Source organism: Ursus americanus, chromosome 2, assembly GCF_024610735.1.
Source record: "Ursus americanus isolate L20-20 chromosome 2, mUrsAme1.1.p, whole genome shotgun sequence".
Taxonomy (NCBI): Eukaryota; Metazoa; Chordata; class Mammalia; order Carnivora; family Ursidae; genus Ursus; species Ursus americanus.
Window position 1 is genome coordinate 17,370,050 of NC_142128.1, and position 27,871 is coordinate 17,397,920.

General features: G+C 59.3%; 2 protein-coding genes across 3 annotated transcripts; one reads left to right on the top strand and one right to left on the bottom strand.

Moving 5' to 3' along the window:
- Window positions 1-611: 611 nt before the first annotated feature.
- On the top strand, window positions 612-14,979 carry ATP2A1 (ATPase sarcoplasmic/endoplasmic reticulum Ca2+ transporting 1). Of its 2 annotated transcripts, XM_045785887.2 has the most exons (23): window positions 612-928; window positions 1,276-1,293; window positions 1,699-1,781; window positions 3,160-3,264; window positions 3,952-4,090; window positions 6,004-6,084; window positions 6,964-7,049; window positions 7,201-7,498; window positions 7,644-7,810; window positions 9,043-9,131; window positions 9,402-9,504; window positions 9,725-9,856; window positions 10,998-11,120; window positions 11,243-11,461; window positions 11,979-12,314; window positions 12,457-12,677; window positions 12,772-12,974; window positions 13,166-13,251; window positions 13,344-13,477; window positions 13,606-13,723; window positions 13,877-13,994; window positions 14,244-14,288; window positions 14,688-14,979. In XM_045785887.2, the coding sequence occupies exons 1-22, from the start codon at window positions 811-813 to the stop codon at window positions 14,246-14,248; spliced, it is 2,982 nt and encodes a 993-aa protein (XP_045641843.1). In that variant the 5' UTR covers window positions 612-810; the 3' UTR covers window positions 14,249-14,288; window positions 14,688-14,979. The 2 variants fall into 2 exon arrangements, with proteins under 2 accessions (XP_045641843.1, XP_045641842.1); XM_045785886.2 differs by lacking the exon at window positions 14,244-14,288.
- On the bottom strand, window positions 14,936-27,266 carry RABEP2 (rabaptin, RAB GTPase binding effector protein 2). Its single transcript, XM_045785889.2, has 13 exons — window positions 26,641-27,266; window positions 25,960-26,169; window positions 21,524-21,681; window positions 19,284-19,394; window positions 18,852-19,199; window positions 18,560-18,655; window positions 18,370-18,468; window positions 17,340-17,495; window positions 16,594-16,771; window positions 16,450-16,461; window positions 16,309-16,364; window positions 16,013-16,129; window positions 14,936-15,600 (listed from the first exon to the last, which is right to left on the bottom strand). The coding sequence occupies exons 1-13, from the start codon at window positions 26,978-26,980 to the stop codon at window positions 15,499-15,501; spliced, it is 1,983 nt and encodes a 660-aa protein (XP_045641845.2). The 5' UTR covers window positions 26,981-27,266; the 3' UTR covers window positions 14,936-15,498.
- Window positions 27,267-27,871: the final 605 nt, after the last annotated feature.

A 27,871-nucleotide genomic window follows, 5' to 3' on the forward strand; every position in this document is an offset into this window, starting at 1 on the left:
CACCAGGGCTTGGACACTAAATCCCTTGTTGATGGCTGCAGCAACCCCTCCCGAGGGTTGGGTTACCATCTTCTGCCCTGTCCCCTTGACCCTCTCCCTTCCCTACTTCCCCTTGTCCCTCTAGAGCCATTTCCTCTGGCCCCCAAAAGATGCTGTCCCCCTCTCCCATCCCCTGAAGGTTGGAGTATCTGCTGCCCTTTCAGCAAACTGGGTGAGGAAGGAGACTGTGGCAAAAGAAACAGGTCGAGGGTGGGTGGGACGGGAGGGAGTCCAGGAAAGAGAAAGGTGGAGGCTCGGGAGTAGGAGGAGGAAGAACTACAGGGATGACTTTGGAACAGGAAATTCAGTACAACTGAGGAAGTCCAGGCAACTGAGGGAGGGGTCAGCAAAACACAGACAGTGAAGTCTCTCCCTGCCCCCCCCCTTCCCTGGGGCTGGGGCCACCTTAGCTTCCCTCATGAGTGACATCTCAGGCTGCAGCCCCACTGTTCCCCCTCTGTCAGCAGAAATATCTTTCTCCTGACCCCTCCTGCTGGAGTCTTAGCCAGCCAATCCCTGATCTGGGGGGGGGGAGCCTGGCCCCCCCTACTCCCTCATAAGGACCAGCTGGGGGTTGGGGGGGTGGCCAGCTGCTGCAAGTGGGACGGGGGTTAGAGCTTCGTGGAAGGAAGAAAAACGTGGCGGGGGGGGCAGGAGAGAAAAGCAAGAAACCCAGACAAACAGGCAGGTGGACACTGAAGAAGGCCCCCGAAACGTGAGAACCCCCCCAGAAGGAGCACACCGCCCCCTGGCCCCCAGGAAGGGAGCACAATGGAGGCTGCACACTCCAAGACCACAGAAGAATGTTTGGCCTATTTTGGGGTGAGCGAGACTACAGGCCTTAGCCCGGACCAAGTGAAGCGGCATCTGGAGAAATACGGCCCCAATGGTAAGTATTTCTTGGAGGAGAGGCCGGTAACGCCCTCTTGCTCCCCCACAACACAGACAGACACATACACACACTCACGCACTGGAGTCTCTCCCTCCAGAGTGCCTTAGGGAAGAGCTGGGCCCTGGTCCAGTGACTGCAGGGGGTAAGAGGATACTGACAAGACAGGGTCCCTGAGACTTAGGGTTTGGGGAGGTTTTATGGGATGACCTTGGTGAACCTCAGATGCCCTTTTGGTGGCCTGACTGTCTTACCTTAGTCAGAATCCTGGGAGGGGGGGGGCATTAGACTGAACCCCAAATGAATATGTCCTTTTCTTTTCTTTTTTTTTTTTTTTCTCTGTGTAGAGCTCCCTGCTGAAGAAGGTAAGTTCCTGGAATCCCTGAGCTCTCTTAAGGACCACCCCCCAACCATGTCCCACTTCCTTCTCCCCACCTTCTCCCTACTGACTCCTGGGGCAAATACCCTCCGCAGAGCTTAGAGTCTGGCTGGGGACAGGAGTTTCCAGGCACTTTCTCCAGCCCTGAGGCCTCCAGCCCTTGAGCAACTAACTGCCCACCACCACTCTGAGGAGCCTGTTTCTGGACTCCCAGTGAGCTCCCTCAGCCCCCTCTCAGTACCAAGCGGCCTGCCTCATCATCCCAGGACCTTCCTGCTCAGGCTGAAAGTCAGGCCACTCTCAGCCCCTGGATCCCAGCCTGCACTTAGAGTCCCAGCCATCACCCGCCAGACCTTAACCCCGGGACCCCCTCGCCTGCCTCTTCCCCCAGGGAAGTCCCTGTGGGAGTTGGTGATAGAGCAGTTTGAAGACCTCCTGGTGCGGATCCTTCTCCTGGCCGCCTGCATTTCCTTCGTAAGTGTGGGCAGTCATCTGGGGGCTGGCTGGGGTGTGGGTTGGGGGGGCTGGAGCATCTCGGGGGGGGCGGGGGGGGAGGCTCTGGCTCCTCGGCTCCTCTGGTCCAAGCCCTCAGCATCCTCTTCCGCAGACCAGAACTGAGGGGGGCGGGGAGGGGGGGGCGCTGATGCGCGTACGCCTCGGTCCTCCTCCACACCCCACAGGCAGGTTTTATTTTAAGCTTTAAGGGTGTTCTCAGCCAAAACACTGAAGCTAAGCCACCCCCGCAGCTTCAAGGGCTTCGAGGGCTCGGGTTACCCCCCAAGCGCCGGGCTCCCCGGCTCAGGCTCAGACTCGGCTGCGCTCTGGCCACCACCACTCCCGGCATGCCCCGGGGCGCGCAGCCGCTCCACCAATCCCCGAGCCTCTTGGCGCCGCCGCCCCGCCCTCCTGACGCTGATTAGTCACGGCAAAGACTCCCTCCCAGAGGCGGGAAAGAGCTGCTGGTGTGAGGGTGCCTCTAAGTGCGCCCGAAGGCCCAGCCAGACCCCACACCTGTCCCGGGCTTCGCTGCCCGCCGCCCATCAGGGCTGGAACCCCAGGGACCCACTTCCACCCGCCCGGCCTGACCTTGCCCGCCCTCCCAGGGGCCCCTCGCAGCCGCAGGGTCGCCACCTGTCTGGCCCCGGACCTCCCCCGACCCCGCCCCAGCACCCACCACCCCAGCAGCCTGCCTGCCTTTTGGAGTTTCTTCCTTAACATCTTAGTCCTGCCAGAAGACAAGACTGGGGGCAAAGAAGGCTCCCTGTCCCCTGGTCTCCTTCATGGAGGCCCTGTGGGCCCCTGAGTACTAGCTGGCAGGGCCTCCCTTCTCCCTTCTCAGATTTGCTCCTTGACATTTGCCGGTGGCTGTTGCCTGGCAGTGGCAACAGCTGGGGTGGGGTGTGTACAGGAGGCCCCGTAACACTATCCCCCCTCCTGCTCCCTCATGAAATTGGAGCTTCCCTGCCTTGGGATGTTGGGGAGGGTTGTGGGGGGGCCCCGGCATCTGCAAGGACCACAGGGTTTTGGCTCCCGTGGGATGGATGTGGCTGTGGGGGGTCGTTGGCCCGGGTGTCCGGTGAGCTTTGTTTACAGGCCAATAGCCTGGCCAGGGAAACCCAAAAACATTCCCAGTTAAGCTCCGAGTTGTGCCTGCACACCTGCGGGTTCCTGCTGCATGACAGCAGTGGCAGCGTATGTGTGAGTCTGTGCTTTGGAGTGTGTAGGACCTCAGGCCGGTGAGGGGCTGCAGGATCCCTGCGATTTCCAGCCCCGTTTGTCCCCGCACTCGTCTGTGCCCCCGTTGCCCTTCTTTATGTGTTGGAGGAAATTTCTCCCTTCCCCTGCTCCCCAGGTGCTGGCCTGGTTCGAGGAAGGCGAAGAGACCATCACTGCCTTTGTGGAACCCTTTGTCATCCTCTTGATCCTCATTGCCAATGCCATCGTGGGGGTTTGGCAGGTTAGCCGTGACCCCGCCTCACTCCTTCACATCCTGACACTAAACACAAAGCCAGCCTCCCTCCCAGTCTCCTCCTCCTCTGTCACTTCCTCTGGGAAGTGTTCTCCATTCCTAATGCCCAGCCTGGAAAGGGGATGGAGTATGGGAAAGAGATGGGAGACTGATGTTCCCATTGTCACTTGCTGGCTCCATAACCCAGGCAAGTTCCTTCACCTCTCTCAGCCTCAGTGTCCTCACTCGTAAAATGGGGCTAACAATCCTGCCCCTGGGCGGTGCTGAGATGGAACAGGGTGCTTGTGGGGTGCCCACCCCTGTGCCTGGCATATAGTAGCCGGTCAATAAATGCTAGCTTGACTTCCCTTCTCTTCCCTTGCCACCCTCTACTTTTCCTGCCCCTTGCTTTCTGATTTTCTTTGATTCTCTTTTCTTCTTTCCCCTGAACCTCCTTATCTGTCTTCGGCCATAAATGACAGTTTCCTCAACACACACACACCTACCCTCATGCAGGGTGTGTCTACTCCCCGATGCCAGGAGCCAGGACTGCATGACCTGACTCTTCCTCTGTCATGTCCCTGTTTCCCCCAGGACTCTGGCCCTGCCCCTCCCAATCCTCCCTGGATAGTCCCCTCCCATTCTACAACCTTCTTCCCTCTGATGACCCTCCTCTCCTCCACCTTGTCCCTCCAGGAGCGTAATGCAGAGAACGCCATCGAGGCTCTGAAAGAATATGAACCCGAGATGGGAAAAGTTTACCGGGCTGACCGCAAGTCAGTGCAAAGGATAAAGGCTCGGGACATTGTCCCCGGGGACATCGTGGAGGTGGCCGGTGAGTGATGGGAGTGAGTGGTCCAGGAAGGGAGGCCTTGACTTCGAGGCTGAGAGGATGCCTGTGGCTGGGGGGGCTGATTCTGCTGTCTGGGAGGTAGCGGGATGGTGGAGTCTTTGCTTCTCCTTCTCAGACTCCTCAGGAGGTCACCCCAGGGCACCATGGCCATAGCACCCCTCCCTGTCAGAGTCTCAGCAGGAACAGCCAGTCCTGTCCCTGACGCTCCAGGCGGACCCCCTGCTCCCCCTCCTCTCAGCCAGCACTTGCAAGCAACAGGTGGAACCTAGTCCCTGCCAATGGCCCCGTCTCCACCCCCCTCCCGAGGCCTGGCTTCTCTCTCCTTCCACCCACCCCCAAGCTTGGTCAGCTCTAAATCTTGACCTCTCAGTACCCTTGAGGCCTCTTGAAGGGGTAGGAGTGAGGGTAGAAGGGAGGAGGGGGGCCGAAGGCTCAAGCCCCCAACCATGTAAGGGAAACTTAGGCCCCAGCAGGGAGCACGGGACCTGGGAGGAGGGGAGCTCAAGGAGGGGCCCCGCCTCTCCGGTGAGGGACACTTAATGCCTGACCAGGGAGGGGTGGGGGCCGGGTGGCTAAGATTACTGGGATTCTGCCCCCTTCAGCGGTTTTTATATTTGCCTTGCGCCGGCCTTCCCACATCTCCAGGCCCCTGGCAGAGGGGAAAGTACTAGGCCCGCTTGCCTCCGCTAGACTCCCCAGTTGCCACCGCGGGAGGCCTAGGGAGAGGGAGGGAGGGCGGGCTGAAGACCCCAGGGCACCATCCCAGGGCCATCCTGCCATGGTGACCGTTTGGAGTCAGCGCCATGAATGTCTATAAATATCGCTTGGGCTTGGGTGACAGGGTGTCCCGCCCAACTCCGTTGCCGACCTCCTCCCTCCTCCGTCAGCTTCCTCTGGCACGGGAGGAGGAACCTTAGAAACAGGGAAAGGAAAGTGGCCCAACGAACCCCATCCCCAGTACTGTCCGTGGGACCTGGAGGGATTAGGCAGAGGCCCCGGGAGGCGATAAGCCTCTTCAAAGGCCCTGAAGTCCAGGGGGGCATCATCTGCCTTGTCAGCCTACCTGCAAGGTGGTTTCCTGGCCTGACCCCCTCCCTGCATCTCCTGCGGCCTGCCCCCACTCGTGCTTGGCCCCCTCCTGCCCTGCCATTCCTTCTCTGCCGCATAGCTCCCCCGCTCTCGCACCTCACCCACTGTGGCTTCCTGCCTTCCCTCGGGAGCGCAGACCAGGGCCTGGCAGGTTTCTGACAGGCCGTCTCCACCAGGCCCTGCAGGCCCTGTGCCCTATGCCCCTGCAGCTCCGCCCTCTCCTCCTACTCCTGCCCTTCTCGCCCTTCCCTCTGGCTCCACCTTTTGTCCTGCTGGACACAGATTTCCTCACTTCTCGTATTTTCTCCTGTTTCCTCTTGTTTCCCCCACCCCTGCCCTGTAATTCCACGGCCTCCTCTCCCCTCTGAAGCCCTTCTCTCAAATTCACCGTTTCTTTTAGTTCTTTTCTTGCTCTTCTCTCCCCATCTTCCTCCCTCTTGTTTGCCTCTCTGTTTTGCTGTCTCATTACACAACTGGATCATTCCTAATTTTCCCTTCAGCCACTCAGCGTAGACGTTTATTGAGCACATGCTATGTGCCAGGCTGTGCGCTGGGCCCTCTCACAGGCTCACAGCCCAGGGTGGGGAGAAAAGCAACAGGGGGGCAGTTGGAATGAGTGCTGAGAGAGGGATGCTTGCTGGGGCTACAGGAGCCCACGCCAAGGGCCTGACTCAAGCCCGGGGTGGGCACCCAGCCCCGGCGATCTGAAGGATGAGGTGAGGTAGTCAGACAGAGATCGGGCTTTTCTTGGGAAGGAAGAAAACTCCTTTCTCAGCTGACTTCACTCTCGTCTGCTCTCTCCACAGTGGGGGACAAAGTCCCTGCTGATATCCGCATCCTGTCCATCAGATCCACCACGCTCCGGGTTGACCAGTCCATCCTGACAGGTCCGGTGGGCCGGGTGGGAGGATGCTTCAAGGGGGCGTGGGGATGAGGTGGGGAGCTGCATGGACACACAGGGATGAAACTCCAGGTGGATGAAAGAGAGCAGCCGGCTCCCTCCTGGCTCCCTAGCACCGGTGACGTCAGCATGGCTTAGCTTTGTTCACCATTGCGAGGGGTGATGGGAGGTGAAACACAAGGGGTCATGGGAGAGGGCGGGGCGTTTGTGCCCATTCTCCAGATGGTCGTCGACCCCGTCCTTCCACATGGACATTCAGACACCCAGAGAACTGTCCTGTTGCTTCAAACCCCCACCCCTGAGTGAGGAACCACAGATTCTGGGACAAGCTGGAGGGTCTGGCTGTGCTTAAAACCACAGCTGCTTCCGTTTCTCCACTGGGAGAGAGACAGTGAAGAGCCAGCGAGCCTTCCCTGTGGTCCAAGGAGGCAAGGCTGGCCCGGCCCAGGGTGGCCGCCCGAGCCCCTGCCCAATGGGGAGAGGAGGGCATCTCCCTTCCAGGAGCGTGCTCTGTTGTTGACCATGCCCCTTCCCATAAAAAACCTTCTTTGACTTTCACCAAGACCTGGTTCTTCTGAAGTCTATATATTATCGTCCCCATTTTACAGAGAACCGAGGTTGAGTGATCCCAAATTCTGCAGCTTGTAAGTGGTCAAGCTGGGGCTCGGGTCCAGGTCATTTTACTCCAAGTGCGATGGCTTTCCCACCTGCCTCCAGTGGCTTTTGCCAGAGTTCAGCCTTCCTCCAGAACTGTTGCTTGGTCGTCACCAGGCCCTGTCCTGCCAGGCAGGGCCGGAGTCAGGGGTGGGAAGGGTGGGAGGAGGACATGATGTCATTTGAAAACCTCTTGGCTCCTTGTCCGCAGGCGAGTCCGTATCTGTCATCAAGCACACAGACCCTGTCCCTGACCCCCGAGCTGTCAACCAGGATAAGAAGAACATGCTTTTCTCGGTGAGCCACGCGGGGCCAGCTGTCACGCGCTCGAGCCGGAGGCCCCGGTGGGGGACAGACACGTGCGAGGAAAGATGAGGCCCGCCGTTGGGAGGATGCAGTGGGAGGGTCACCTCTCGCCCGACTCCTCGCCTCTCGTCCTCCCTCTCAGGGTACCAACATTGCCGCTGGCAAGGCCTTGGGCATCGTGGTTGCCACTGGTGTGAGCACCGAGATTGGGAAGATCCGCGACCAAATGGCCGCCACAGAACAGGACAAAACCCCCCTGCAGCAGAAGCTGGATGAGTTTGGGGAGCAGCTCTCCAAGGTCATCTCCCTCATCTGCGTGGCCGTCTGGCTCATCAACATCGGCCACTTCAACGATCCTGTCCACGGGGGCTCCTGGTTCCGTGGGGCCATCTACTACTTTAAGATCGCCGTGGCCCTGGCTGTGGCCGCAATCCCAGAAGGTACGGCAAGCTCTCTTTCTCCTCCCATGGGCTAATCGAATCCACAGAGGCCCCTTTCCAAGTAGGGTAACATTTACAAGCTCCAGGGATCGGGACCCGATTTCCTTGGGGGCCGCCCTTCACACCATTCCTTTCCTCCCCACAGGCCTCCCTGCCGTTATCACCACCTGTCTGGCCCTGGGCACCCGGCGGATGGCAAAGAAAAATGCCATCGTGAGGAGCTTGCCCTCCGTAGAGACTCTGGGCTGCACCTCTGTCATCTGTTCGGACAAGACGGGCACCCTCACCACCAACCAGATGTCTGTCTGCAAGGTCAGGGAACAGTGGGACTCCTACTCCCAAGAAGGCCTTAGAGGTGAAATGAGCCCTCCAAAGATGGGGTCAGCCCTTCCTCCCTGGCAGCTTCTCCTTCTGGCCGGGGCAGGAAATGCACGTAGGGCAGGTGCAGATTGCCACCCTGCCAGCTGTGAAAAGGACGAGCGGGGGCCCCTCTGCGCCCCCCGCCCCCAGAGTGGTCCTCCGTGGCCGGTCCAGTGGTGGGTGGTCAAGCAGTGAGGAGCCGCAGGCTGTGTTGAGGGCTCTGCAACAGTGCGATGGGATAGGAAAGGAGCTGTGGGCCTGTCGCTGGCAAAGTCACGGGCACCACTAGGATTGATGTGGTCCGCTGCCTGCGATCGTGATCGCAAGGACATGCTCAGTGTCAGAAAAGAAGAGGTGTCATGTTTTTTTTCTGCCCTCCAAGAAGTTCCCAGTCCTCTTGGCAGGGCGATCGGGGTCGGGGAGCATCATTCAGGGACCCCAGGCAGAGAACCCCTGCCCTAAACAGAGTTCTGTGTAAGAGCACGTCCATGAAGCCCAAATTGTTCTGAGACTCAAGGACAGTGTAGTCAGACCAGGGTGACAAAGGCTATACCGTGCGCACCTTGGGGAGACCCCCGAGCTTGCTGGTGCTTGAAAGCCTCAGAGAAGGCTGACCGTCGAAAGGGTGCATTCGACTTTGTTGAACCCCAGAACCGTTGTCTCTCGGAGCCTGTCTGAAGCCCCGTCCCTCCCCCGCTGGCTGTAGTCCAGGGCGGGCTGCTCCTCCCTGGGACCTTCCAGAGCCCAGGCCTCAAAGCCTCTGCAGCTGGCCTCCTGCCCTGGTTCCTAAAAATGAATTGATTGCCCTCATTTGAAAGTCAAGAGATTTTACAGGAAAATAACCCGAATTTGTGGATCTTCCTGCAAAACGGGAAGATCTGGCCACGAGCTGCTGACAGCGGGCCGCGGGCGCTCGAGTACCTCGCTGCGCACATTTCCGTTCCCTTTGTTACCTCGCCCGAAGGAGCCTCGAGTGTGGCCTGCAGAAACTAGGGACTTTGGCCTAGAGGCCGCTAGCAGCACACATGGAAGATGATGGCAACGGGGCGGCGGGGAGGCTGGCCTAGCCTGCGGGGATGGCCGGGAGAGGGACGGGGCACCGGCCTCCCCTCGGTGCCAGCTGCCTTCGTGTATGGTGATATGGTGACAGCTAGACATCTGTCCGCATGCCCCTCTCCCTGCAGATGTTTATCGTCGACAAGGTGGATGGAAACATCTGTGTCCTGAACGAGTTCTCCATCACTGGTTCCACTTACGCTCCAGAAGGAGAGGTGTAAGTCCCCAGAAGTCCTCCCCTCAGCTCCCCCTGCGCCCCGCAGACACCCACCCCCCCCACTTCTCTCCCGGGGGCCTCCCTCTAGTTTTATCTTCCTGTCTCCTCTTCCTTCCCTGACCTTGTTCTCTCTCCCGCCTGAGTGGTCTCCGCATCGGTGGCCACATCCATGACTGGCCCTCGCCGCTCTCCCCATGTTCTCTCTGCATCTCGGTTCCTATTCTCCTCTACCTGTCTCTTCTCCTTCCTTCCTCCCCGCCCCGCTGCCAGCCTGAAGAATGATAAGCCAGTCCGCTCAGGGCAGTATGATGGGCTGGTGGAGCTGGCCACCATCTGTGCCCTCTGCAATGACTCCGCCTTGGACTTCAATGAGGTAACCTGTCCGCTCCTGACGCAGCCCCTCCGTCCCCTTCCCACTGGCCGAGGCCAGGCCTCCTCCCCGGGCCACGTGGGAAGGGGACACTTTGTACCAAGGCCTCTCCTGGGTGGAAGGGGGACGGAGCGGCTGGCCCCCTTCCCGTTCTAGGGGGAAGGTGGGAGCAAGGGCCAGGAGCGCAGGGCACTTACTTCCTCTTCCTCTTCTGTCCTCTCAGACCAAAGGTGTTTATGAGAAGGTGGGCGAGGCCACCGAGACCGCGCTCACCACCCTGGTGGAGAAGATGAATGTATTCAACACCGAAGTGAAGAACCTCTCCAAGGTGGAGAGGGCCAATGCCTGCAACTCGGTGAGTCTGGGCGCTCCCTCCCACGGGGTCCTTCTTTGCTCGGGATCACACAGGCCGGGACCCAGGGAACCTCAGGGGGCAGGACCTTGTGTCCTGTGCTGGGACCCCAGCCAGCACGGGCAGCCGGCCTCTCCACAGCTGTTGCTGGCCAGGCCGGCTTTGGGTAGGTCCTCCTGCCCCTGGACTGATTGGCACTCGCCACCTCCTCCCTGCAGCCCCCCTGGATGACACTTCTCTCATTGTGTCCCCAGCGAGAAGGGACAACACTGGGCACAGAAACGGCAGCCACCCATCATGGGGCTTCCCTGGTGCAGATGAACAAACCCCATTCTGTTCCTCTCTAAGATTTTGCTGTTAATATTTCTTTAATGCGTATACTGAGCTCCCCTCGTATATTATGTTCTACTCATCGCTCATTGTTTTGTTGTCTCTTTTCTGTATATGTAAGACGCTCATTGCTGCTTTACTTAATAGGACAGGAATAATGAAAACAATCTAAATATCTATCCGTAGAGAGTGCGTGGAAGAAATTTACAAATGCTAATATAAACATCATCCTATCTTTTATTTATTGGTACTTTTATTCTTGTTTTCTCTTGAAATCTCTATCACCTGGTTGGTGCAAAAGGGCTCGCATTCATTTTTGTGGCGTGTTTATTACTGCGTGCCAGGAACTGGGTCTGCGTCGTCCGATAATACGTCTGTAGGGCCCACGTGTAGTTATTTCAATTTAAATTAATTAAAATGAGATAAAAGTAAAAACTCATTTCTTTGGCAGCACCAGCCACATTTTCCATGCTGAATAACCGTGCTCAATGACACCATATTGGATGGTTCCGATTACAGGACATTCTCATCATCACCGAAAGTTCTAGACGGTACCATATTGTGCCATCCTGTTTCAGTTGTGCTTTAAACTAGACACTGTAAGAAAGCGGCAACACCAGTCTTGAAGTTCTCTCTATTTACGCTGTAGGTACCAGACTGAGCTCCAGTCCGAGACTCAGCTTGGGGTCTGCTCTGACCTCCAGATCCTTTCGGACTATCTTTTAAGGAGTCTGGGACTCCGCCCTTCTAGCACAGCGTTGTCATTCTCATCCCACCAATCTCACGTCTGGCCTCTTCCTCTCCTCTTTCCCAGGTGATCCGCCAGCTAATGAAGAAGGAATTCACCCTGGAGTTCTCCCGGGACAGGAAGTCCATGTCTGTCTACTGCTCCCCAGCCAAATCCCGGGCTGCTGTGGGCAACAAGATGTTTATTAAGGTCAGAAATCAGAACCAGCCTCAGCCCCCCCTTCTTCCTAATCCTGAGCCCTCTCCTGTCCCTGCCCCCCTTCACCTTGTCCTGGAAGAAAGCGGTCTCTGAAAGCTCTCCTGGTCCCCTAGGGCGCCCCCGAGGGGGTCATTGACCGCTGTAACTACGTGCGAGTTGGCACCACCCGGGTGCCCATGACGGGGCCGGTGAAGGACAAGATCTTGTCGGTGATCAAGGAGTGGGGCACTGGCCGGGACACGCTGCGCTGCCTGGCCCTGGCCACCCGGGACACCCCCCCGAAGCGAGAGGAGATGGTCCTGGACGACTCTGCCAGGTTCATGGAGTACGAGGTGAGCGGACGGAAGCCTCCCCTCGCCCCAGGGTCATCCACACACACCCCCTGGTTCCACCCGTGTTGTGTCCTACTGCGTCGTGGGGCGTGGTTCCACAGTGAGCTATTCCCAATGCGAGAAGTGGGGCTAGACCTGTACTCCGGGGCGCGGGCCTTACCTTGCAGGCCGGCTCTCTGCAGAGCGCTAGAGTCCACTCCTTCGTTTTCTAGACGGGACCTGGTGGCCCGGCAGGTAGCCTGGACTTGCTCAGGGCTGTAGACCCAGTGAGTGGCCCCGCCGAAGGCAGAAACAACTGCCCTAACTCCCAGTTCTAGTTCTTTCCTTGAAATATCTGCAGGCGGTCCCCCACCCTGGGCCTGGCAGCACCAGGCCTGCAGGCACGCGTGTGAACAAGGAACGTCTCAGGCCCAGGGGCAGCTTTCCCCGCATCTCCCCCCTCCCCGCCCTGGAGCGTCCTCCCTGGCTCATTTTCTGAGTCCTTCCCCGACGCTGTCACTCTTTGCTGTCTCCCCAGACGGACCTGACATTCGTTGGCGTGGTAGGCATGCTGGACCCCCCCCGCAAGGAGGTCACAGGCTCTATTCAGCTGTGCCGGGACGCCGGAATCCGAGTCATCATGATCACTGGGGACAACAAGGGCACAGCCATTGCCATCTGCCGGCGGATCGGCATCTTCGGGGAGAACGAGGAGGTGGCCGACCGAGCCTACACGGGCCGGGAGTTCGACGACCTGCCCCTGGCCGAGCAGCGGGAGGCCTGCCGTCGCGCCCGCTGCTTCGCCCGCGTGGAGCCGGCCCATAAGTCGAAGATCGTGGAGTATCTGCAGTCCTACGATGAGATCACGGCCATGGTGAGCAGATGGCGGGGCTGCGCGGCTGGGGGGCGTCGGGGGGGGGGCGCCCCCCGGGGAACTGAGATGTGCGAGGGAGGGTCAGCCCCCTGGGAGGGGTACGTGCGAGGGTTTGCGGCCCACCTTCTCGCTCTGCCCTCAGACCGGCGATGGGGTCAACGACGCCCCCGCCCTGAAGAAGGCCGAGATCGGCATTGCCATGGGATCGGGCACCGCCGTGGCCAAGACGGCTTCCGAGATGGTGCTGGCCGACGACAACTTCTCCACCATCGTGGCCGCGGTAGAGGAGGGCCGCGCTATCTACAACAACATGAAGCAGTTCATCCGCTACCTCATCTCCTCCAACGTGGGCGAGGTGGTCTGGTAAGCAGCCGGGCGGGCGGGTGCCCGGCAGGAACCCGGGGCTTGACCACAGGTCCGGAGGCAGGACGGACACGTGACCGCCTCCTTCTGGCAGCATCTTCCTGACCGCCGCCTTAGGGCTGCCCGAGGCCCTGATCCCCGTGCAACTGCTGTGGGTGAACCTGGTGACGGACGGGCTCCCGGCCACGGCCCTGGGCTTCAACCCACCAGACCTGGACATCATGGACCGGCCCCCCCGGAGCCCCAAGGAGCCCCTCATCAGTGGCTGGCTCTTCTTCCGCTACATGGCAATTGGGGGTGAGCAGGACGGATGGGGACCCCACAGTCCTTCCCAACCCTTGGGACTAACCCCCTCTCTGGCATACCTGCTCCCCTAGCACAGCCATCCCAATGGGTCCTCTTCCTCAATGGGCCGTCCGTGGCCGCGAGCCCTCTTGACACCTGTCTGCCCAGCCGTGACCCCGACTCCCATCTTCTCTCTACCACAGGCTACGTGGGTGCAGCCACTGTGGGAGCGGCTGCCTGGTGGTTCCTGTATGCAGACGACGGGCCTCATGTCACCTACAGCCAGCTGGTAGGGAGGATAGAGGAGGGAGGCGGGTGGGGAGCAGGAGGGAGGCGTGGAGGCTTCTGTGGGATCCCAGCTCCCGTCTCCTGCCCCTGCAGACTCACTTCATGCAGTGCAACGAGGAAAACCCTGACTTCGAGGGCGTGGACTGTGAGGTCTTTGAGGCCCCCGAGCCCATGACCATGGCCTTGTCCGTGCTGGTTACCATCGAGATGTGCAACGCTCTGAACAGGTGGGGCCTGCCCGCCCGCCCCTGCCGCCTTCCAGGGACCGCTGTGTCCTCCCCCTTCCTCTCTCTGCTCACCACTGCTTTCTTGTGCTGTCCCCCACCCTGGGCTCCGCGCGGTCTCCCCTTCGCAGCCTGTCTGAGAACCAGTCCCTCGTGCGGATGCCGCCCTGGGTGAACATCTGGCTGCTGGGCTCCATCTGCCTCTCCATGTCCCTCCACTTCCTCATCCTCTACGTCGACCCTCTGCCGGTGAGACTTCTCGGGCCGGGGACCGCCGTTCTGCGCCCCTTGGGGAGCCTCGGCAGGCGGGGGCGCGCACAGAGGGAGGAGGGAGGCAGGCTGGGGGCGGCGCCGCCTCCCGAGCGGGACACTGGTGGTCACCACCTCCGCCGGCCCTCCCAGATGATCTTCAAGCTCCAGGCCCTGGACGTCACCCAGTGGCTCATGGTCCTCAAGATCTCATTTCCAGTCATTGGGCTCGACGAGATCCTCAAGTTCGTTGCTCGGAACTACCTGGAGGGTAAGCCGCGCTTTCCTCCGAGACTTGTTCGCCCCTGGCCCCCCCACAGGCCCTCCCTCAGCGCTGCGAAGGCGCCTGCCCCCCCTTCCTTTTCAGTGGGGTGCTCTGGCCCTGCGAGGACCAGCGCCCCTTCCCTGGGCCCCCCTGCCCCTGCGCCCCTGCAGGCGCCCGCAGCTGCCTCCGCACTCTCCGCCTCCATGGCCGCCTCCGCCCTCCGTAACTCCTTGTCTCTGTCCTCTCTGGCCATAGGATAACCCGTTTCCCCCTCCTCCACCTCTTTGAACCGTGTCACAGGTATCGCCCCCTTCTCGCCCTCAGCTGCTGTGCCCCGCGCGCGCCCCCCGCTACCCCTCGGGGACACCCCCGAGGTCACTCGCGCTCGCTGCTCCTCCCCAGAGCCCTGCTGCCCCTGCCACGGCCGCGCTTCCCAGCGGGCGGGCTGCTGGCCTGACCCCGTGCGGTCAGCTGGGCGGCTGCGGGGCTGCGCTGGCTGGGCGCTGAGCTGTGCGCTGCCGGGGCTGCAGTGCTGGGGAGGAGTGGGGTGTGGGACACAGGGGAGTCTGGGGCGGGCGGGGTGGGGGGGCTGCACCGACCCTCCAGGTGAGTGTGCCCGGGGAGAGGGGCAGAGAGCCTGGGAGGGCCTTCTCCTCTCCCCTCCCGCCCCCTGCCTCATCCTTCCCTCTCTCCTTCCAGATCCAGAAGATGAAAGAAGGAAGTAACCAGTCCTTTTGCCCCGTCTTCCCCACCCTGATAGTGACACATCTTCAGCCAGAGCCGTGGCACAGACTCCCACGTCCCCTCCACTCCCCGACAGTCTTCCGTTTATAAACACAAGGGTCCCTTTCACTTTTCCACCCTCCGCCACAGCCCCTCTTCCCTTCTGCTCTTGTGAACCCTCCCCTCCCCAGCCCCATGGGGCTTGCAGGGACAAGGCGACCGACTGAGCTGAGCTGCTTATTTATTGAAAATAAATGACAGAAAAGTCTGGTCTTGCCTCTGTGCACATCTTGGGGCCTGGGTCGGGCCCCTGGGGACAAGCATCTTAGTGTCATGCAGTCCAGAAAGCAGCGGCCTGTCCCAGGGTGCACACGTGGAGGGACTGGCTGCCGCGGGCCAGAGGCTCCCAGCCACGACGCTCGGCTCGGCTGTGCCTTGGGGAAGGGACGGCGCCGTGACGGGCACAGCTGTTAGTCTGGCTGGTGGGGGGGCAGCGGCAGGAGGGCTGGGACCCAGAAGGCAGCGTGGCAGCCAAAAAGCCGCAGGGCTAAACCTACACCTTTGGTTCCTGGAGGGGGCTGGGCCTCCCACCGAGGTGTCGTCCTTGGGGGCAGAAGGCCAGCCACCCCGGGGAGGAGGAGCTGGAGAGAGGGCGGTGGTGGCCCCATCCCCTCAACCCCAGGCTTAGAGGACACGAAGACTCTATCCTGAGATCCCCAAAGCCCAGGCCTCTCGGCTCAGGAGCGGGGAAAGGCAGTCTCCCCCAGGCTGGGTGGCTTCTAGCCCCTCAGGTGTCCTTGATGTCCCTGATGTCCCTGAGGGGCGCCTCATCCATGATACCGCGCACTTGCTCCAGACTTTCTGCTTGGCGGATCCGTTCCAGGCGCACCTGTGGGGTCCGGTGCGGGAGGAAGGGGGCCCTTGGTGGGGAAATGCAGCCTCCGCCCCACCTGCCAGCCCCCCAAGGGGCAAGGGCCCGGGACCAGTATACCCCGGGGCCCCACCTTCCCCAACCCACAGTGAAACTGGGATTCGAGGGCAGAAATGGGTCCTGAGAGAACGGCCTGCCAAGTGTGGGCAGGCGCAGGCAGGGCTGCCACCGTGAGCCAGACGCCAGGCTCGGGACAGAGGGCTTCCCACGTCCCACAGAGACGGGCGCGCGGGGTCTTCGATTTCTTCTGAGCAACAGCCCAGAGGAAAGGAGGACGCCAGCCTCGGCAGGAGGACAAGGACGCCCCTAATTGGGGGACTGTCCTTGTAGGACCTGGATCACGGCCGCCTCAGAAGGGGACACAGCGTACCTGCAGGGCCTGGGACAGTCGTACAAAGTCCCTCTGCACCTGCTCACTGGTCTCCAGCTCCGCCTGCAGCCGCAGCACCTTCGCCCTCTGCTCTGAGAGCAGGTCTGTGAGCTGGGCCTGTGGGGACAGGACGCAGGGCTGGGGCCTCGCGCCGCACAGGAGGGTGCGTGGCCGGAGACACACGATGTCTGGACAGGGGAGCCCCCTCCACCCCGGCCCTGAGCCTGACCTCTTCTGTGAGGCCGGGCCTCACAGGAACAGAAAGGGCAGCAGGGGCCCCCAGAGCCCAGCCTCACCTTGCTCTGTTCCTGCTGGACCCGCTCCATCTCCGTCCTCAGGCTGCACAGGGAGGCTGGGAAGTCAGGCAGGGGCCAGCCGTCAGGCCCACGGCCTCCCTCCTTCCTGCCCCGCCCGGCCGGGCTCCGGCCTGTACTCACCCTCTAACACCTCTGTGTGGGAAGGAAGAAGAGAGAGGTCAAGGCTCCTCCTTCTTACACCGGCTCCTCTCGCCCAGTGCTCCCCTGCGGGGAGCTCAGCCTCCCCGGGAGCGAGCCCGGGGTGCCCCGCTCCCCGCCCCTCACCTGTCTCCTCCCGCTGCACCCTCAGCTGCCCGTCTAGACTGGCCCTGGCCGCCGCCTCCTCATCCAGCGCCTCGCGGAGCGTCACGATCTCAATCCGGAGGCGCTCGGCCTCGTGCTCCCGGGCCTGCTGCTGGGCGCGCGCCTCCTGCCGCGTGTGCTGCACCAGCTGCTGCAGCTCCTGGAGGGGACGCCGGTCACCGCTGGGGGCGGGAGGCCGCGGGGGCCACCGTCCCGGAGCAGGACACCCCCCCTCCCACAACCAGCGTTAGCGCTCCGCTGTTCAGGCCGGCGCGTCCGTGTCGTGGATACGACACCAAAGCAGAGCAAGGCAACGACAAAGGTCAGGACAGCAGCCACAGAACCAAGGGGCACGGAGTGGACTTCGCGCTTCTCATGAACTCAGCAAAGGCCGCGCACAGATCAGTGACGCCCGCTTCTTACAAACCACGATGATGGTCAATTCGATTCTGTGCATCTCACTTCAAAATAACCAACCCACCGAATTCCCGCTCCCTTCATGCCGCGCACTCTGCTAACTCCTCTTCTCTTCACGCCAAGGCCGTGAAGGGGCTGTGCGCCCGTTCTTCAGACGCGGAATCGAGGGACTTGGCCAGGTGACGCAGCGAATACAGAGCAGCCCGGGTCTGTCCCCAAGTCCCCTGGCTGCAGGCCAGTGCCTTGCCGTGTGTGCGGGGAAAGGGCCAGCGGGGCGGCCCCCGGGCTCTCGGCACCCACACGCCGCTTACCGGCACCGAGCTGGGCAGCGACTCCTCGTGGCCGTCCTCCTGCTCCAGACCCCGGGCGGCCGAAGACGGCGGCTGCTCGGCCCGCAGCCCTTGGTTTTCCTCAGTCAGCCGCTTCACCTCGTGGCTCAGGCACTTGTGTGACGTGGCCAGCTCCGCCTGGGGACAGACAGTTAGTAGGAGAGGCTGAGGGGGGCCCTGAACCCTCTTCCCGACACCGCTGATGGCCAGAAAGCCCAGGCCGTCCTCTGCTGAGGAAGGAAGAAGCACTCTTTATTAAGTGTCTTCGACCCCCGAGCTCTTTTTTTTTAAGTGGGCGTGGAGCCCACTTAATGTGGGGCTCGAACTCATGACACCGAGATCAAGAGTCGCAGGCTCCGCCGACCCGGCAGCCAGGCGCCCCTGATCCCCAAGCTCTTTACACACTCCCCTCAACGGCTCGGAGGTCCCAAGCGGCAGGACCTCGAGTGTTCTGTTTGGTCCATACGGTTTTGTTTCCTTTTTAAGCTGAAATTAGTTACCAACTTTAAAAACTGGGCGACAACACTAAGTACCCGGCTTTCTGGCTTCTCCCGACAAATGAGAAAATGCAGCAGCATCGAGCTCACATTCCCACCCGGCTCCCGTCCCAGAGCCGAGGGGCAGCAGCGCCCTTGGCGGGCCTCCCGGCTGGCCACACGGCCCCTTCCCGTCTCCACCTGGCCCGATGGATTCATTTCCACTTCCCGTCCCGGCTGGGGGACATCCGATCTGCAAGCCTTGCTTTTAAGCCTCACTCGTGACCCTGCAAGCTAGGTCGCACCACCTGGATTTCGTGGAGGCGAGGCAGGGGCCCCGAGCTTGCGGGATCCGCTCGAGATCACAGAGCTGATGCACGGGGGGGGGGGGGGGGGGACGCAGAACTTCTGCTCTGACTACGGTGCCGGGGGGGGGGCGGGGGGGGGGGAGACAGGTGCCATGATCCTTCCGCGTGCCCCTCTCAGCCAGTTCCCATCACACTCCTGTCCCTCGCGCCCCGGCCCCCAGCCCTCACCATCTGCCGCTGCACCCGCTCCTGGGCCTGGCTCACGGTCCCCTGCAGGGTCCGCAGCAGCTGCTCTGAGTTCTGGACCTGGGCCAGGAGCACTTGCATCTGCAGGAGGAAGGAGGTGAGGGTGAGGTCGGGGCCAGGAGGCCAGCGGCCAGGCGCCCTGCTGGGGCGGCGGCGGCACAGCAGGCCCCACCTGCTTGGCACAGTCCTCGTTGCTCCGTCTCAGACCCTCCTGCAGCTCGTCCCGCTCCCGGCTGATGCTCTCCAGGTCCTTCTGCAGCTGCCGCCCCTGCCACAGATGCCGACGTCGGTCTCAGCCTCTAGGGCCCCAGGGCTCCTGCACCTGGGGGGGGCAGGCAGCTCCCAACCAGCCGCCCTGCTTCCGTTGCCTGAGCCCCGGTTCTAGCTCTGGGCGTACACACAGCAGGTGCTCAGTGAGCACAGGGGCGGGGGGGGGGGGGACACTGCTCCGCCCCTCTGCTCACCTCCATTTGCAGCTGCTCCCACTGGGTGTCCGGGACAAGCTGGTAACCGGGAGGGGGCAGGTAGATGCCCTCGGGGACCAGGGTGCCCGTGGACACCAGAGAGGCTGTCTCCTCCTGCTCGGGGCTCAGGCCCTGACGGCTGCGGGGCAGGGAGGTGCTGCCGGCCCCGCCGCCGAGGGAGAAGGAAGAGATGGAGGCACTGTCGTCACAGTTGTGGGCGAAGGCTTCGGCTGCTGCACCCCCGTCTCCGCTCAGCTCCTCGAGAGGCTCCAGCGGAGGCGACGGGTCCCGGGACAGGGGCAGCAACTCCGTGGAGCCGTGCAAGGAAGGGGGATGCCGGGGACGTCTCTAGGGGAAGGGGCAGGGAAGAGGCTGGAGGGCTAGGGTCCTGCAGCGCCCCTCCTCCCACAGCACCCCCGGCCGTCCCCTCACCTGAATCTCTTGAATCAGCTCCTCTGCCCGGAGCAGTTTCGCCTTCAGCTCCTCGATCTCCTGCTCCATGGGCAGCACGATCTCCCGAAGCTTCTCCGAGTCCTCATGGGCCTGGAGGAAGGGGGTTAGGCAGCAGCAGCCCCCGCTCCCGACAGCTGGACCCCTCAGGTCTGTTCGAGCCTCCTCTCTAAGCACGTCAGCCCTTCTAATCCTCCCAAGAAGTGCTGTCCATCCCCATTTTAAAGATAAGAACACAGAGGCTCTGAGATCTTACACGACTTGTCCGCGTCCCGCAGGAGGCCCCAACATCCACTTTTACTTCTTTTATCACAGGTGCTCACATTTGTAGTTGGACACATGCCCTAAATTCTACAACACTGTCTACATTTCTCAGCTTCCCTATAACTAAGCACGGCTACATGACTAAGTTCCAGCGAATGAGAGGTTAATACAAACTTCCAGGAAAACTCCTTAAAGGGAGAGGGTGTGCTTTTCTTTACTTCTCTTCCTCTTTGATGGTTAGACTGTGGATATGATGGCTGGCACTCCAGCAGTCATTTTCGACCATGAGGCAATAAGCTACCTACGGCAAAACTGTGCCATAAGAGGAACCTGGGTTCCTAAAGACGTGTTGAGCTGACATCAGTCCCGAAATGTCTATCTGTGGACTTTAAGAAAAATAAACTTCTATCCTATTTAAACTACCATTGATTTGTTTTTTTTTTTTTTAAGATTTTATTTATTTATTTGACAGAGATAGAGACAGCCAGTGAGAGAGGGAACACAAGCAGGGGGAGTGGGAGAGGAAGAAGCAGGCTCATAGCTGAGGAGCCTGATGTGGGGCTCAATCCCATAACGCTGGGATCACGCCCGGAGCCAAAGGCAGACGCTTAACGACTGTGCCACCCAGGCGCCCCTGATTTGGGTTTTTAAATCTCTTCCTAACTAATATGTCCCGTACTCCCATCCCTCCCACATTGCTGGCCATTTCTTTTTGGTCTGTTTTCAGGTTTGGGATCTTGCTGAACGCGCACAGTCAACGGCCTATGGCCACCTCCAGCCGGATTTCACACAGGCTCCTCCATCCCAAGTACGGCCAAGTCTGAACCACTCACAACGCCGTTTCTCCTCCTACAGGCGTTGGGTCACCTATCCAGCTGTCCAAGGCCGCAACCTGCCAGTCACCCATCCTCTTCCAATCCGTGCCCATTCTACCTCTTGAATCACTCAAAAACCTGTCTCAAGCCTGCTCAGTTTAACCCTCCAAATCCGTATGTGGACAGTTGCAACAGGCAGGGTGAGCCTGCATGGCCCAAACAAAACAAATACACCTCTGGTCCCAACTGAAGCCCCGAAAGACACACGCTGCGGATGCCCGGGCATAGGGTGGCCGATGGCCGAACGCGGGAGCTGTCAGGACTGAACTGCCTGGCTCTAGGCCTGCTGTCCTTCTGCTCGCTGCACCGGGCTACCGCGCGGCAGGGCCCTCTCCCTCACCCCCCCGTGGAACTGCTCCCCAGGATCGCTGGGAAGGCAAGCGGCAGCCTCTGCTGGAGGCCGTGGGTTGCAAGCCTCCTTTCTTGGGCTCCTATTTTGATCTTTGTCTTTCTACCCAGGCCGTCTTCCCGAGCCTCAGTTTCCTCCTGCATGAAGTGCGGTGAGCAGCTACCCTACCTCACGGGGCTGCTGTGAGGATCAAACGAGGTACTGATGTGAACTTGCTTTGAAAGATGGAGTCTGGGAGAGCAGCTCCCTACCACTGTCCAGGACACCAGTGATAAAGGGGGCAATAAGCCATAGGCATTAAGAACAAGAATTTTAGAACCAGGCTGCCTCAATGTTTAAATCCCTACTCTGCTTTTTTCTGTGCAATAACCTGGGGAGATTTCCTGAACGTCTCCGCACCTCACCTTACTCATCTGTGAAACGGGTCTAATGGGGAAAGACCGGAGAGACGGAATGCGTCAAGCAGTGTTCCCGGTGCCTAGTGCACGAGTGCTGTCCTCAAGCGTTAGCTCCCTTCCCCCCTGCATCATCTCCTTCATTCTGGAGGCAAACCAAGCCAGCCGTCCTGGCGGGAAGTGGCAGAGCCAGGACCTTGCCAAATACAGAGCTAGTACGAGCAACACCTAGAATTATTACTGGGTGCACTGCTCCCAGTGATCTGGGGATGGGACGCCGACACTCCCTCTGCCCCACGGCCACCCTGGCCGCCTCGACATCTTTCCAGTCACCCCAACCTTTTCCATCTGCTTCTCCAAGGAGTCCAGGGGGTGCGCCCGGGACAGCAGCCGCTTCAGGCGCCCCAGCTCCCGCTCCTTCTCCTCACAGTCCTGCTGTTGCTGCTGGCGCTCCTGCTTCAGGGAGGTGATCTGGGCTTCGTAGCTGCTGATGGACTCTGGAGAAGCGGGAAGGGCAGAGGAGGGGGAAGGTCAGCGCGCTGGCTCTACCTGTGGGTGAGGAGAGGGGCTTGCTGCTGTCGCCACTCTCGGCGACGCAGCTGACCAGCGCGACGGAGACAGCGGGCTCTGCGGAGAGGTGGCCCTGGGCCATCAGCCTCTCTGCCTCGGTGTCCTCTGCTGCAAAGCGGGGACACTAATGATTACCCCGCTGGGCTGTTGGCAAGTGAGACGACATCTGGAAGGTGTTCGGCCCTCCTCCCGGTACGCGATAAATGCTGAAGATAGCATCTCTACACCCGTTAATATGTACAGTAACAAGCAACCTCCAACGACAGTAGTGAGGGTTTACTCTGGACCAGACTCCGAGCGGGGCTCTGGACACAGAGAAATGAATCAAACACAAACACTAAACCAGAAGCCCACACTCTGATGGGGAAGGCCGCTGTGGAAACAGTTACAAAGCAGCGGGAGGACAGCCCCAAGAGGACCATTCCTGGGCTGGGGGGTCCCAGAGGAAGGAGCTCTTCACTCTGCCCACCCGGCCACGAGAGGCCACCGCCAGGCAGCGGAGGAGACAAAGGACAGACGGAGTCACGGGACCAGCACAAGGAAAGGCTCAGAGGTGGGAAAGCGGAGGGTGTATCTGGGGCGGGGCGGGCATACTGCCAGGGCTGGAGTGAAGGTGCCCGAGGACAGATGCTGCAAGGGGGGCCCGGGGCGACAGTGGATGCCTCCTGAGGCCGTGAATGCCACACCAAGGACTTTGGAATTTATCCCACAGGTCAGTGGGAGGTGGAGGGGATGCTGGGTGGAACAGGGCCATTTTTTCCTTAAAGATCTTTTTTTTTTTTTGAGAGAGAGAGTGCGCACGCGTGAGTGGGGGGGTGGAGAGGGAGAGAGAGAATCTTAAGCAGGCTCTACGCCCAGCACCAAGGCCCTTGTGAAGCCCGATGCAGGGCTCGATCTCACAACCTTGAGATCATGATCTGAGCTGAAATTAAGAGTCAGACACTTAACTGACTGAGACACCCAGGCGCCCCTTAAAGATTTTTTTTTTTTATTTCAAGATTTTAAGTAGTCTCTAGACCCAACATGGGGCTCAACCTCACAACCCCGAGATCAAGAGTCACATGCTCTACCAACTGGGCCAGCCAGTCGCCCCACCAGTTTTATTTGCACAGTTATTTATCTTAACACGTACTAACATTAGAACTGAAGGTTCTCCTTCCAGACTGCCTGGGTTCAACCTTCTGCTTTCTAGCCGTATGACCTCGGGCAAGTTATCTAACCTCTCTGGGCCTCAGAGTTTCCCCGGCAAAATGGAAACAGATCCTAATTCCAACCTCATGGAGACTGTTATGAAGATTAAATACTCGTAAATCGGGGCGCCCGGCTGGCTCAGTGGAAAGAACACGTGACTCTTGATCTCGGGGTTGTGAGTTTGAGGCCTATGTTGGGTATAGAGATGACTTAAGTAAATAAAACTTAAAGAAATACTCATAAAGTATTTAACTCAGAGCCTGGCACATAGTAAGTGCTCAAAAAACGTTAACTACTTGGGTGTCTGGATGGCATCCGGCTTTTGGTTTCAGCTCAGGTCATGATCTCAGGGTCATGAGATCAAGCCCTGTGTGATTCTCCCTCTGCCCCCCCGCCCCCACTCTCTCTCTCAAATAAACAAATAAATAAAAATAAACATTGAGGGACGCCTGGGTGGCTCAGTCGGTTAAGCGTCTGCCTTGGGCTCAGGTCATGATCCAAGGGGTCTGGGATCGAGCCCCGCATCGGGCTCCCTGCTCAGCGGGGAGCCTGCTTCTCCCTCTTCCCCTCCCTCTGTGCTCTCTCTTGATCTTGCTCTCTCTCAAATAAATAAATAATAAATAAATGTTGACTCTTACAACTACAGGTATGCTCCACATTTCGAAAGTTCACGTTACGCCACTTCGCTTTTACAAAAATCCTACAGTAGGGGCGCCTGAGTGGCACAGCAGTTAAGCATCTGCCTTCGGCTCAGGGCATGATCCCGGCGTTATGGGATCGAGCCCCACATCAGGCTCCTCCGCTATGAGCCTGCTTCTTCCTCTCCCACTCCCCCTGCTTGTGTTCCCTCTCTCGCTGGCTGTCTATCTCTGTCGAATAAATAAATAAAATCTTAAAAAAAAAAAAATCCTACAGTAGTTCGTGTTTCTACTAACTAAAAGAAACCAAAGAGGATTTTCACTTTTACAAAAAACGGCAGAAAGTGACAATAGCGCTTAGCGTTTGTTTTGCAGACAGCCCTTAGAGAGGCAGCGCGCAGCCCGGGCAGCCACGGCGGTCCCACAAGCTCCTTCTCAGGGCATGACACTCAGCCGCCCAGAGTCACAGCACTGAACTGTGGGAGCACCTGTGCCTGACCTCGATTTACTCCACGCATACATTAGCGAAATGTGTTGTAAGGTATCAGAAAAGCCAAAGAGGATTATTTTTGGGGAATGGGAACACTCAAACAATTTTCCATCTAAATTAATGGTAATTGTGCCTTCCTTTTACATGCTCTTTTGGTTTAGAAAATTTTCAGAGGAGGGGCGCCTGGGTGGCTCAGTCGTTAAGTGTCTGCCTTCGGCTCAGGGAGTTATCCCGGCGTTCTGGGATCGAGCCCCACATCGGGCTCCTCTGCTGGGAGCCTGCTTTTTCTTCCTCTCCCACTCCCCCTGCTTGTCTCTCTCTCACTGGCTCTCTCTCACTGGCTGTCTCTGTGTCAAATAAATAAATAAAATCTTAAAAAAAAAAAAAAAAAGAAAATTTTCATAGGAACGCCCGGTTTTTGGATGATGGGGGAAACCTGTATTATTATTATTCAGGACACACTTAAGTTTCTCTTACATGACAGGAAGTTTCTTTTATTATTGTTTTTTAAAGTTTATTTAAGTAATCTCTACACCCAACATGAGGTTCAAACTCACAACCCTGAGGTCAAGAGTCGCGTGCTCTACCAACTGAGCCAGCGAGGCATCCTGAAGTTTCTTGTAAAATAAATGTACGTGAGGGACGCCTGGGTGGCTCAGTCGGTTAAGCGTCTGCCTTGGGCTCAGGTGATGACCCAAGGGGCCTGGGATTGAGTCCCGCATCGGGCTCCTTGCTCAGCGGGGAGCCCGCTTCTCCCTCTGCCTGCCACTCCCTCTGCTTGTGCACTCTCTGACAAATAAATAAAAAAAATACTTTTAATAAAAAATAAATAAATGTGCATTTAAAAAAAATGAGTCTGTTCATTTATTTTTAAGAGGGGCCGGGGCAGAGGGAGAGGGGGAGAGAGAATCTTAAGGAGGCTCCGCACCCAGTGTGGTGCCCAACCGGGGGCTCGATCTTACGACCCTGAAATCATGACCTGAGCCGAAATCAAGAGTCAGACTCTTAACCGACTGAGCCACCCAGGTGCCCCGTCCCCCCAAAACTGGCTTTATTTAAAGAACAAATACCAAGTAGGTAACAGAGTAAGTTGTACGAGGAGATAAGCACGGTGCACGAGTGATATGTGGATGCCTGAAATGTGGGAAATACGGCCCTGGAGAAGCCTGGAGCCAGTAGTGGTTATTAAGAGAAGGAAATGACACGGTGAGATGGGAATTTTAGCAAGTTCAGTCTGGAAGCCAATGTCAAGGCCAGACTACAGAGCCAGACCTGCGAGAAGGCTGGGGCACAGTCCGGGGGAGTTGTCACTCCAGCAGGGGCCCTGGAAGCAGAGGGGTGGGACAGGGCTGGAAGCTATTTCAGAGACTCTGGCCTCTGACTAGAGAAGGTGGAAATAAGAGCAGAGGCTGGGGGATCTGGGGTTCAGGGAGCTGGTGCATCTCAAGGACACAGAATGGAAGGGAGGCAGGGAAGTCTGAACAGGTATGGGGCAGTGCCAACGTAGGGGTGCTTGGGGAAGGAAGGAAACTGGAGGGTTAGACTCACGGAGATTGAGGCTTACATGAGGCTGGTTCCAGGAACTGAAAAGCTGCTCATCTTTCAGGGTTGATCAGTCATCAGTGAGGGACAAAAAATGACAGCGGGCAAGGGAACAGGTAGAAGCTCTCAGCTAAACTTAGCTGGAACTCACAGAGCTGCTTCTAGCACGGGCAGCACCTCTATGCAAATCAGAAAAGGGCACCCCTTCCTCTGGGCGCCGAGGCCTACCCTCTGCTGGGCAGCCCTGCTAACCTACCGCATGGCCTTATCTGTGCCCCCTGACCCCTTGCTTGTCATGCATTTCCCTCTTATGGGGCCGCTGGGGAGTCTGGGAAGAGTCTCACCTTTCAGGATGGCCTGCAGTGAAGCCACCTCCTCTTGGCACTGCCGCTGCACTGCAGCCACGGCCTCGGCCTTCGTGCTCTCGCTCACCTCCGCCACAGCCTTCATGGTCTCCATTTCCGCCAGGGCGCCTGCCAGCTCAGCCCGCAGCCGGCTGAGCTCCTCTGACTCAGCCTCCACCTTCGCCCCTTCCTGGGGTTGGGGGTCCAGGGCTGTGGGGGACGGAGAACAACCTCTTTTCCCATCGCTCCAGGGTCCCCTGTACCGGAGACCATCAAATCTAGGAGTCCTGCAACCTAGTTCTTGCAGCCACGATCCTCATACCTTCACCCGGCCCCGCCCCGCTCACCAGGCCCCGCCTCCTTCGCACCTCGCTCTACCATGTGCTGCCCGGAGCCACGCCTTCCCCCCCCGCCACCTCTTTTCCCAGACTAGACCCCTCCCTTCCAATGGTCCCGCCCCTTCCCTCACTGGACCACCTCTCACCTGCCACTGGCCCTACCCCTCGACCGCCGGACCACGCCCCCTCCTCCGGTGGCCGCAGGCCCCGCCCCCTCTCTCCAGACGGCATGGCCCCGCCCCTTTCTCCCGTCTCCCCTCACCACCCCCCATCCGCCGGCTCCGAGCTCGGCCCCGCCTCCAGCTCCACCGCCCCTCGCGTGCACGGACGCGCCTTCACGTACCGGCCCCCGGCCGCCGACGCCGGCCATCCTCGCCCGCGGCCGCCGGCGCAGCTGCCGCCATCGCCTCCGCGCAAACGGCGGGTTCCAGCACTCCCTGGTGACGGCGCTCACCTCTTCCGGGTCCCCTCGGCTGTTTCCGGATCCGCTCGGCTGTTTCCGGATCAGCCCCGGGCTCGAGGCCCAGGCCGGAGCTGGGGACTGATTGCCGAGCCCGGGCCGAAGATTTCCGAGTCCGAGTCCGAGCCCGGCCGCGGGCGCCCCGCCCCTCCCCGCCTTCTTTCCTGGGCAGCGCTGTTCGAGAAGGACGCTTGTCCTTCAAATCCTGAAGAAGTTCTTTCATCAAAGGCCTTCTGGCGTTTCCGCGTGACCTGGGAAGGTCTACTCAGGTTACACCTCCTCCGGGACGCCTGCCGGCCTCAGCCTAAAGAGGGCGAAGTTCTCGCGGTCTCTTCCGAGCCCCGCAGCCAGCTCCTCTATGGTCCCCTGGTCCCCTTCCGCCGGGGCCTGGCTCACGTTACAGCGAATTGTGGCCGGGCCTGTCTGCACCTCCGCCCTGGTGGAGCGTCCCTCGGGGCAAGGCTGGGTCGGCTTCACTTTTCAGGGCGCAGGAGTCCCGCGGAGTCGTTGGAGAAGCTAGAAACTTCTGCGTCCCCACCCCCACCTTGATACTCAACCAGTCAGGGTTAGCTCCTAATCCCCCCTCCCCTCTCTGTGCCTCTCAAATCCCTCCTCTCCTCCCTGGGCCCCTGCCCTAAATCAAGGTCTCCTTATCTGTGAACTTTCCAACAGGCAACCTGGCATCTTCCCTTGGACGGTGACGGGCAGCTCAAACTTAAGTCCAGAATCTTGATTCCCATTCTTCTAAACCCGTTTCTCCCTCTGTGAAGTACATTCCAGCAGCCTTTAAGTCCTGTAAGCTCTATCCCCAAAGGACTGAATACTCTAGAAGGTGTCCCTTTTTCTTTTTCTCCAGCAGTAACACCATCTCCCTCCTGAACTTCCACAACGCCTCCTGTTCCCCTGTGGCGCCTTTTGGCTCCTTCAGTTAATTCTCAAAGCAACTAGAGTGTTCTTTGCAAAACAGATCTTATGTCAGCTTAAATCTTCTAGTTCAATCAGATTTGAAAATAGGCAAAGGACGGGACTAGACAATTCACTGATGTCACAGATGGCAAATATGTGCATGAGAAGATGTTCACCGTCATCAGCCATTAGGGAAATGCAAATCAAA